Source organism: Haplochromis burtoni, unplaced genomic scaffold, assembly GCF_018398535.1.
Source record: "Haplochromis burtoni strain Fernald_Lab_line unplaced genomic scaffold, NCSU_Asbu1 Contig_100, whole genome shotgun sequence".
NCBI lineage: Eukaryota > Metazoa > Chordata > Actinopteri > Cichliformes > Cichlidae > Haplochromis > Haplochromis burtoni.
Window position 1 is genome coordinate 106,042 of NW_024582461.1, and position 11,429 is coordinate 117,470.

Genomic DNA, 11,429 nt, shown 5'->3' on the forward strand with positions numbered 1-11,429 from the left:
ACGGCAGAAGTATTTTGTTGTTATTCTTTAACCAAAGCTCCTTCCCTTCTTTGGGAAACTTGGGGAGATTGTTTCATTATAAACTGTCTGACTTTAGTTCATGCCCCATCTCTTCTTTTAACATTTCCAGTGTGAATACCCTCAACTGAACTTAAGATTCATTTTGTATGGGATTTTCAAATGTGTTCTGTTTAGATAAAACATCTCTCAGTGAGCAGGGAGAGTATGGAGGATTAAAATTGCCCCTTTTCCATGGTCATGGATCACTGCAGGCTTGTGGTGGTTAGACTCAAGTGCAGGACACAAGCAGACTTATGGCTCAGCCACATTAGAGCAAAAAGATGACATCTTCCTTGCAACTAGGAATTATCTGATTGTCCAGACTGCATTACATTTTTTGCTTTTGGCAGCTGATTGTAAGTGTTCCAATATTTGGCACTATTTGGTTCCAATATACTCACTTTGAAGATAATTATCGACACTGTCCTGGTTTTTTAACCAACCGCTTCAAAGGGAAGATCACAAATTCATTGCACATGGCTGCAATACTTTTGGTCATACTGCAGACGCCAAGCACTGTTTTCACTAGAAAGAATGTAGCATTAGACCTTGCAATTTTGTAACTTAATCTGAAGTTAGTTAGTTAATACAGTAAACCCAGGAACTGAAAAGCCACACAAAACCGTGGATCCATTTCAGGAAGAACCAAACTGTCATCTAATTTGAAAATTCCTGCAATGCTTTGCATTTCGTATATGAGACTTTAAATGCAAACTATTCTGACTGATATGCAAGCAACATTTTTCACACCTAACAATGAACAAATATTCAGCTATTCACCTGAATCTTAGGTACGCACATAGTTACATAGATAACTATATTTGAGACCAACATTTATGATGAGAAAACAACTTCTCTGATATTTATTTTCTGAGACATGATATCTTCTTTTTAGTCCTCTTGTTACGAAAGGTCACGTGAGAGAAAGGAGGGGAAAAAAACCTGCCACGTGCAGCCTTCGAACTGAGCTGAAGGTTGGTTTTCTGTGAAATCACTAACAATACATTCCATAATGTAGCAACACCTTTAGCACCTGTGCAAAAAAAAAACAAAAAAATAGATTCATTGTTGATTTATGATTAACTAATCATTATAAAAAACTAATGTTTCAAATGTATTTCACAAAACAACAAGAGGGAAACAGATGTTCTGCATGTTACCCAGTTATAAAAAGATAACCCCCTCCCCCCAAAAAAGTGACTTTATCTTGACCAACACACAAAACATAAACCCACTCCAAACTACGCCTGTGTGTCTGTGTGTGTGTCTGTGTGTGTGTGTGAGTGTTCTCTACTGGTTCCAAAGAAAAGACTGCGTTAGTCTCTATGGCCACTCCTCACAGAAACTCATTTTACCAAAGATACTTTCTAGAAAGAAGCAGGTGTTTTATTTCAGAAGACGGCTTTTAAAGGGGAAACAGCCTGAGCTGCTCAAGGTATGTTGGTTTACATTTTCCTTTTGTTTAAAGTGTTGGTAAAACTCTTACAATTGGTTAAATGATGCCACTAAGCTTGTTTCTATGTTTTACGTCTATACATTGCAATTTGTTTATTGCAATACCATTAGTTAGAAGAAAAGATACTGAACTGGAAGGAAGAATAAAAAAGTAAGTTATATCTTTGTAAAAAATAGTCAGGTACTTGTGTTGTTGCTCAGTACAGATTATAAGAATAGGAAGAATAAAGTGAGCAGACATACAATGCATGCATTCTCTAAACTGGGGCTGTTTGTTCTAAATAGTAAATTGGAAATTATATGTGCTTTCACGTTACCTGCTATAATCAAGATGCTGTAAGTTGTTAAATAGTATACTTTTGGAATAAGATCATTGCTTGGTAACTCCAGTATCTTTGTATATATGTTAACATGATTCCTAAGGTTATGCCAACACTAAGATGACCAGGATAAAGCCACGATGTCCAGCTGAAACAACTACATTTATTTTCACTAATTTTTTAGTTCAAGACTCATTTTAAAAATAGTCTTAAACAACAGTTCACCAGGTTTTCTGAGGGTCTTTCAAAGTTTTTCTTTGGACAATGGCTGCTTTTTCACTCATTTTCAGTCCAGGTCATTTTCACAGCAATGTTTGTAAACCACTTAACATGAACCTATTGAAGCATAAAAAGGCACCTAACTGGATGTACCAGTGATGTTTCTACACATACCACACACACACACACACACACACACACACACACACACACACACACACACACACACACACACACACACACACATTCTTTAGTCTAATCTGTGAAACATATAAAAGATAACACAGTATTTTAACACCAACAGAGCTTGTAGTTAAAAACTTGGCATATATGTTTATTGTGTCCTTAAACAATGGGGGGGAAACAGGTTCAGGACAAAACAAGAAATGGCAGACCTAAAAAAATATATATTTAGCTGACAATTAGTATCTGAGAGTCATGCCCAAAGACCTGACATAGGACCTAAGAGGTGCATCTGGCCTTTCTGTTCATCCATTTACTGATCACTGAAGCCTCATCAGAAATGGTCTCAGTGGAAGGGTGCGTGTCAAGAAGCCATTCTTAAGGATGGAGAAAAGGGAGAAAAAGCTGAGACATAACAAGAACTGGACAGAAAATTAGTGACAAAATCAGCGGCATTTTCCATTCACATGACTCTTATTTTGTATCCTAAGGTGGTGTAAGGTGAGTTTTTTCTTTTGGCCTTCTTTAAACAGCACTGAGTTTCAGTGAGTATACTGGATGTTGACATTCTATGTATTTTGTTTATTTTAGAAGATATTGAGATACACAAACTTAATTGTTAAAGGGCTGAAATGGACCAAAAACAGAAATCCACTGTGAAAATGAACGTGATGAACCCTGGGAACAGACTGGAACATACCCAGCCCAAAGCTCCAGAGAGAGAGCAGTGGGCCAACAAGCTGGAGTTCATCCTGGCAGTAGCTGGGCACATTATTGGGCTGGGGAATGTCTGGAGGTTTCCATACCTTTGCTACAAAAACGGAGGAGGTAAATCGTTGTTGTTATGTCCATCTTGAAAACAAATGTCATGTAGCCTTTATTGCCAAAGATAAAGATTGAATTCAGCATGGAAAAAACAAAAACAATACTAATTGCACACACTGAGCAATACGGTGTATACACATTTCTTAGATGTTATCAATAATTACTGATATTTATTTGTTTTTAAGGGGTTTTCTTCATTCCTTATGTTTTATTTTTGTTCACTTGTGGCATCCCACTCTTCTTCTTGGAGACATCTTTGGGTCAGTACACCAGTCAGGGTGGAATAACATGTTGGAGAAAAATCTGTCCACTGTTTGAAGGTAGTTTTTTTTTTTTTTTGTGATTTTTTTCTTTATTATTTTAATTAGATCTTGTTAGAACAGGATTTATCACCCTTTCACCTTCAGACCGGCTTTAATTATTCATGGCATAGATTCACCAAGGTGCTGGAAACATTCCTCAGTGATCCATTTTGACTTGATAACATCAGACATCTCAAATGTACTTTATTGGATAGAGACCCGATGACTGTAAAGACCATTTGAGTGCATTGTCAAGAAAATGGGTCTGAGATAAACTTTGTGACATGTCGTGTTAGCCTCAGCATCACTAAATGTAAACCCTAGGGATAGTATATTTCATATGTTTATGAATCTCTGAAAGGCAGGCAGACTGGTGACCAGGGCGTACCCAGCTTCTAGCTTTATGCCAGCTGGGAAAACCTTGGATAAGCAGTTAAGAACATTGTTTGATGGATGGATTGAAATATAATGGAGTAGAAAGTACAAACCTAATACAAACGTAAAAATTACATTACAACAAATGTAAGGACATCAAAATTGTTGTTGTGTATGTGACCTAAATAAAAAGCCATAGTGCAGCTTTATTGTATTTTTTTATATTTGTACAGATGATTTTTTTTTAAATACAGATGAACTTTTAAAGTCTAAGCTTGAAGGGAGCTTAGAATCAAATAAAAACTGATATTGTTCATCGCACTATTTCTTAATAGGTTTAGGTTACGGAAGCCAAGTGGTTGTTTTGTACACTGGTATGTATTACATCATCATACTGGCTTGGGCATTTCTCTACCTGTTTTCATCGTTCAGGGCTGAGCTTCCATGGGCGAGCTGTCACAACAGTTGGAACACAAGTACTAAGATTTTATTTTGTATTCATTTCACATAATTGCATCATGCATGTGTTATTCGCATTTCACAAGCCTGCTTAATTTTTCATGCAAGATGGCTGTTTTGAACATAGTCACAATCAAACATTTCCTGTGGACCCAAATGGAAAGAGTGCGTCTTCAGTTGTTGAATTCTGGGAGTAAGTATGGTAATATGGACCATACCATGAGGCTAATAAGGTTTTCATATATGAAAGCTTATATATAAACGTCTGTATAAACTTTGTAACAGGAGGAGAATCTTGGGCCTGTCTGATGGAATAGATAACATTGGGAATATCCGTTGGGACCTGGCCCTTTGTCTTCTTCTTGCCTGGGTTTTGTGCTATTTCTGTATCTGGAATGGAGTGAAGACTACAGGAAAGGTGCAGAACAAACTTTATATACTAATTTTTCATTTCATTCAAACTCTTCTAAGTCGTTTTTTTTTTTAAACAAATACTGACAGTTGCTTGTATTGAAGGTGGTGTATTTCACTGCCACATTTCCATTTGTGATGCTGGTGGTGTTGCTGGTTCGTGGCCTCACATTACCTGGAGCCAAAGATGGAATTATGTTCTACCTCTACCCAGACCCATCCCGTCTCACTGATTCTGAGGTGCTAAATTCTCTAGTACTGAAGAAGTATTCGCTTTTTTCCTATAATGCATGTCACATTGCATTTAATTGCATTGCACATCTTTTGCATTTAACAATAGCATGTAGTTAAAGAAAAAAGGGGGGGGGGTCGAAATGTTGGTAAACATGTTTCACCACAGAATATGATGTTTTTGCACTTACTGTGCACAGCCCTGTACTCACCAATGGCATGGTTTAGTTTTTATCCAGCCTTTACACAGCATCATAGTTTTTATTTATTTTTTATTTCAGTGGTAATGAGTTTGAAGATTACCATATGACCAGAAAAGAATGCGTGTGCCAATCCTATTCTCAGTCAGTAGAGAATATATGCAATTGTTCTTAATTTTCAAGAAATAATTTAAATGAGCAACAGATTCCAGTAAATTCAAGGATCAGGAACATCTGTGTTGTTTTGCAAATACTTTTAGTAAATCAGTTTTTTGATAACTTTTTTGTACACTTACATATTTACCAATCAAAATGACTTTAAATCCCTCAGGTATGGATGGATGCGGGCAGCCAAATTTTCTACTCCTATGGAGTTTGCACGGGGGTTCTGACCTCATTGGGAAGCTACAACAAGTACAACAACAACTGCTACAGGTTTGTAGGAATTCTTCCTTTACTTTTGTAATTACTGTAATTTGCTTGTTTTCTCACCTTTGAAAAATTTCACCTACAGAGACTGTGTTTACCTGTGCCTGTTAAACAGTTTAACCAGTTTTGTAGCTGGTTTTGCCATTTTCTCTGTGCTTGGTTTCATGGCAAAAGAACAAGGCTTGGATATATCGATGGTAGCTGAATCAGGTATGGATGGAAACCCAGAGTGATACTGTTAAGAGCTGTCTGAGAAAACGACTATATTTTGCTTCCATTTTTGCAGGACCTGGATTGGCATTTATTGCTTATCCTCGTGCTGTGGCTTTAATGCCGGTTCCTCAGCTCTGGGCGATTTTCTTCTTCATCATGGTCATCTTTCTGGGATTAGATAGTGAGGTAATACCAATCTATTTGTCATGTACATCTTAGAGTTGTTTCCTTTGTGGTAATACGAAATAATCTCTCCCATCACCGCAGTTTGTATATCAAGAGGCACTGGTCACAACAATCTCGGACATGTATCCTTCCTTTTTTCAAAACAACTGTCACCGTAAACTCCTTCTTCTTGGAATTAATGTCGGAAGCTTCCTTGTAGGCCTTCTGATGGTGACGGAGGTGAGCGTTTTCAGATTTTCTTGATCATTTAAAATGGAATTTAAAAAATAAATCAATTTAAAAATGAACCTTGTAATATTTTCAACTATAAAAACATAAGGAATTCACAAGTGAAAAATACAGAGGGAAATACAGTAGATTAACTAAATTTAGCACGCACTATTTTAATCTCATTGAACAGAAGAATTTTTAAGTTAAGGGCTGAATTCACAAGAATGATACACCTGCTCATGTTTTGCTCTGCTTTTATATGGACTATGTTCTCAGAATATGGATTTAGTATGGTGAATCTATAGTTATAGATGCAGTCATATATTTTGTTTCTATATATTTGTAGGGCGGCCTTTATATTTTCCAGCTGTTTGACTACTATGCCTGCAGTGGGATGACCCTCCTACTTTTTGCTATTCTTCAGTCTGTCTGCATAGGATGGGTCTATGGTAAGTAGCAGTTTTAACTTGGTCAAATCATTCAGTGTATTTAAAAAATGGACCAAACACTGTAAAGTCATTCATTGGCATGTGTACTATCATCTAAAAACCTCAAATCTGCCAATTTGGCTGTCACCATGTTAGCTTTTCAAACAGATGCGATCGGATTTTGCAGAAAGGGTAAAACTGGGAAATTTATCAGGTTACCCCAACACTATATAGCCAGCTTGATTGGAAGGTGCTTCATTAATTTACTATTAATAAATAATTTGAATACTTTAAGTAAAAAAAAAAAAAAATGACAGCCACGTATCACAAAATAGCCACATTTTTATTTATACACTAGAGTTATGAATTTTTTTCTTAAGTCATCATACACTTAAATAGCAGAGAAAAAGATCACTTCCTGTAGAGGTTTTATGATAGTTAAAATTAGCTAGAAATATCAAAATTCTGGTGTAAAACTGGATATTTTAACATTGGGGTCTATGGGGACTGACTTGCTTTCTGAGCTCGCCTCAAAGAACAGCAGTTCTACAGGTTGCCACTTGGGTAAAATTTGCAACTTTTGGATGGCTTTTTATAAACCCATGTATCAAACCCATGTATTAAATTCAAATCTTGGCTTCACTTTCATTTTAACTTCTGTAAAATGAAAGTGAAGCACAATACAGAACCTCCATTATACATATGTCTTGATCCATGCTCCATCCAGGTAATGAAATCTCTAAAAGTTGATTCTGTTTATCTGGACATAGCATTATCGCTGAAAACACTCTGTCCAGATCACCAAAATCATTTTTTGGCATTATATATATGGTATTATGTTTGTGTGTGTGAGAAAACAACCAAATAGTTAACAATGTTTTTTTTTGTAGGTGGAGATCGTCAGTACGACAATACAAAGGACATGATTGGATATCGACCATGGCCTTTTATGAAATACTGTTGGCAGTACTTCACACCAGCGATCTGTACTGTAAGTATTAGAAATGTTGTGAAATGCTGTTAAGTGAGTGTACGTGAAACCTGTCAGAATCTTCTATTCTAAGACTAGTCTATGTCTTAACCAGATGGAAAACAATTCCACTTTGACACTGCATAGCAACTCAAAGACATTTAATGCATTTATAAAGTTGATCTTTTATGCTCCATAGTTTAGTTTTAGTGCCATAGTTTAGTTTTGGGCTACTCTGGAGTAGCTTTGCATGATTCACAGTTCAAAATAAACTTTTGTTTTAGGATTTACTGCTTCCTAATACAGCCCCTTACTTCATCCTTTTTCTGAAACAAACCATTTTAGAGCCTCTCTCTTTCAGGCCACCCTCTATTTAAGCTAACTTATAGAGTTTAAACAAGACGTGAGTAGGGCTGCTGTACTGTAAATGGACATATTAAGGATATCAATTCTCAGATCCATTAAAAGCCTACTGTTTGGGCTCATTGACATTACTTGCACATGCTGTACACTGACCTCAAATTTGAAATGTTGACCTTATTTCAGAGGTGTATTTTCCACTGTGACAGCATAAATGTGACAAAAGAAGTCAATTTTTAGCTTCACACAATTGGTGAAATATTATTTTGTGTACATGTCTAATGTGACTTCAGTTGATTTAATAAAAAGCTTTGAAAAATTTTTAAATTCAGCTGCGGATGGATCAAAAATACATGTATGTTTTAAGTAGTTATAAAATTATGTCTAGTTAAAACCAATTTATATCAAATAGACCCGAGAGAAAAGCATACATAGACACTGGATATAATCACAGTTACCTGTACCTAAAGTTTTGACATGACTGACAGGAGTGTTTGGAAACAAATGGCACTACAAAAGCAAAGGCTGTAAATTTGAATGAATATAATTTTAAATCTTATTTACAAGTGTTTGTTTTACATCATATAATGTCAAAATTAATCCCCCATGAATATGAATTTTCTCTTCTTGAATACAAATCAGGCTTTTAGTTTATACCTGCTCCTGTCTTGTGTTTTCAGTGCACATTTCTCTTCTCCCTGATCAAATATACCCCACTCAAATTCAACAACACCTATGAATATCCCTGGTGGGGATACGCTATTGGAGGATTGTTTACACTCTCCTCAACACTCATGGTTCCTTTGTGGATGTTATATGCTGTGTGCATTACTCCAGGAACACTGAGACAGGTAAATCAAAAAAAAAAAAAAAGGTGAGTTTGAATGGTCACAAAATCTTAAAAGTCTAAAAACAGCTTCTGATCCTTCCACTGGATGCATCTTAGGCAGCTCACTGTAAATTGTATTTAGGGTAACATGAGGAATTTGAGGTCAGGAGTTCCTGTTTCTCTCTTAACTGTTTAAATTAAAGTGTATACCTTGTGGAAGTAAGGTCATTTGTGGTCACAGTGAAATACAAACCCCAGTGGAACTGCAGTGTACCTTTTATTGATTTTGAGCCTTAAACCTTGCCCTTGATGGCAGTTACGTAATGTTACAAATATGATGATATGATCATTCAGCAGAATAATCAAAAACTACGCTTCTCTTTTGCCACCCAGAGACTGAAGCTTCTGTGCACGCCAGCAAAGGACTTGCCTTCTGCAACATCAAAGAAAGCATCAAACTATGAAGCATTTCAAACTTTCACAGACTTGCACACACTGCGCAAGACAAAAAGTCCAGATGATAGAGATGAACAAATACAGGGATCATATATTATTTAAACTGAACAAAAAAAAAAAAGTTAAAAGTACAACTACAGCAGCGAAGAATACATGTCACATACAGTTATATTCTAAGTCCATTAGGCAAACAACTCTAAACATCATCTGGTCAGTGACCAGCTACCAAAACCAGATGAGAGAGACTCTCTGAGTAAACATAATGATCTTCTGAAACTCTGCCCTGGACTTATCATTTCAAGCTGCCCTGTCTTTTTATTTAGGGTTCCTGTGGGGGAAAAAAAGCTGGAAACACTGCTTAAGGCTGAAAAACAGCCTCTCAAGCAACACTGATCGATCACTGGAACCGATCATCAATCAGATATGTCTCAGTAAAAGACCTTTTTCTTTGTAGAAGATAACAGATTTTTTAAATGTTTCATTGTTAAACTGAAAATGTAGTCTGAACTGTTTGTTGTACATTTATAGTACCTTTGTGTAGCTGTTTCAGCGTGTGGTATTATTTACTGTGCTCAGTAAGCTCAAGATGAAGGAAAAAGAGGAAAAACATAAAAGTTTTGGTGGTAACAATTCTTAAATTTTACATTTGGTTTCTTTTCTTGTATTCTGACTTCATTTATAAATTCTACTATGTTAAATATTAGAGTGAGGTCATACTTACTCCAAACACACATGATAAATAATAAAAAATAAATAAATAGATGTGTCAAACATGTAAAAAGAAAAAGCGACAAAATTTTTGGAGGTGTTAGGTAACACCACTTCACAATGCGCCTTCTATTTAGCTGATAAAACAGAACACACCTGCACTCCTTGAATACCTGAAACTAAGGGAAAACTGGAACAACAGGTTTTAATCCAAGACAGTGCATGCCCACAGCTTTTATACTGAGTAAAGTGAGAACCAGGGTGCATTATGGAAAGGTTGCCATAACAAGGATAAAACTGTGTGAGCAACAATAAAAATATACACCTACACACAATTTAGAATCACCAAATGTGCAAGTGTTCGGATTGTATGAAGCTTGACTACCTGGAAGAAACCCATACAGGCACGTGGAGAACAGGCCAAATCCAGCCGATTTGGTTCAAACCCAGAACCTTCTTGCGAGCCACCACTGGGCTACTGTTTTCAGATAACATGGTGCTGTAATCACTGCTTTCTCCTTGTTTTTGCCTCAGGATTCTGGATTATTGGATGTATCATCTTATATTTTATTCAAGCTTCACTGATAATAACATACCCTACTAAAAAATGTTCTCATATTGTTACCCCACTGAATGCTGGAATGTTGATGTATGACTAAGTGTAAGACACCGACACCCTCTTGTGTACCTCCTCAGTTCATTATCAGCAATGAAACCACTGGTAAACTCCAGTGCACATGAACCATAAAAGTACCACTGCCATGTTTGACAGGTCCTGTGTGTGCAATCGTTTGGATCATGAGCAGTTCCATTTAAAAAAAACAAACAAAAAACACAATTTCCATCAAGCTGCTTTTTGCTTTTATCCGTTCATAAAATAATTAATTTTAGTTAAATTTGTAGATACTATTGTTCTTATCACTAAAGTAAAGTAAAGTAAAGTAAAAAAAAAAAGAAAGTAGTTTTTCTGCCTTTAAGGCAGTCAGGATATAACCCTTAATAGACATGGACAAATATTGTGTTAAATAGTGTTATTACATGGTGTGTAACATAGCGATTTAACTGACAGTCTTTGTGTTAATATTTTACGTGTATATTCATTTTTGTGCAATATATCTAAAATTAGAAACATCCTGTCTTGCAGTGATGCCAAAACCTAGTTCATTCATTCATTACTTCTAGGCTGGACAATTGTAATTCTTTAGTATCTGTTTTTTTCTGAAAGTTCCCTGGAAATCATCCTATTAGTCAAAAAATACTATAACAAGTACTAACATGGGGAAGAAGGAGAGATCATTTTTCTTCAACACTGGCTTCTCTTCATTGGCTCCCTGTTAAACCCAGATTTGAATTTAACATTTTTTGCTTCTTGTATAATTCGGCCCATCATATCTGAAAGACCTAGTAATATCATCGCCTAATAGAGTACCGGGCAATGGAGGCAGAGGTTTCAGCCTTCAGGGCCTTCTTCTATGGAACCAGCTCTCAGTTTGGATAAGAGAGACCGACACCCTCTCTACATTTAAGATTAGGAAAACGTTCATTTTTCATAAAGCTTATAATTAAGAATGAAACATCCCTGTAGCATCCCTTAGTTATA

The 11,429-nt window shown here is 36.1% G+C and overlaps 1 protein-coding gene across 2 annotated transcripts; it reads left to right on the plus strand.

Moving 5' to 3' along the window:
• Nucleotides 1–1,333: 1,333 nt before the first annotated feature.
• slc6a22.2 (solute carrier family 6 member 22, tandem duplicate 2) lies at nucleotides 1,334–10,722 on the plus strand. 2 transcript variants are annotated; one of them, XM_042223031.1, is made up of 15 exons: nucleotides 1,334–1,495; nucleotides 2,829–3,065; nucleotides 3,248–3,382; nucleotides 4,075–4,215; nucleotides 4,307–4,391; nucleotides 4,484–4,616; nucleotides 4,715–4,849; nucleotides 5,372–5,475; nucleotides 5,555–5,679; nucleotides 5,756–5,868; nucleotides 5,950–6,087; nucleotides 6,425–6,527; nucleotides 7,397–7,497; nucleotides 8,517–8,687; nucleotides 9,059–10,722. In XM_042223031.1, exons 2-15 carry the CDS (start codon nucleotides 2,870–2,872, stop codon nucleotides 9,221–9,223), a joined length of 1,845 nt encoding a protein of 614 aa, XP_042078965.1. In that variant the 5' UTR covers nucleotides 1,334–1,495; nucleotides 2,829–2,869; the 3' UTR covers nucleotides 9,224–10,722. The 2 variants fall into 2 exon arrangements, with proteins under 2 accessions (XP_042078965.1, XP_005927596.3); XM_005927534.3 differs by having other exon boundaries at nucleotides 2,863–3,065.
• Nucleotides 10,723–11,429: the final 707 nt, after the last annotated feature.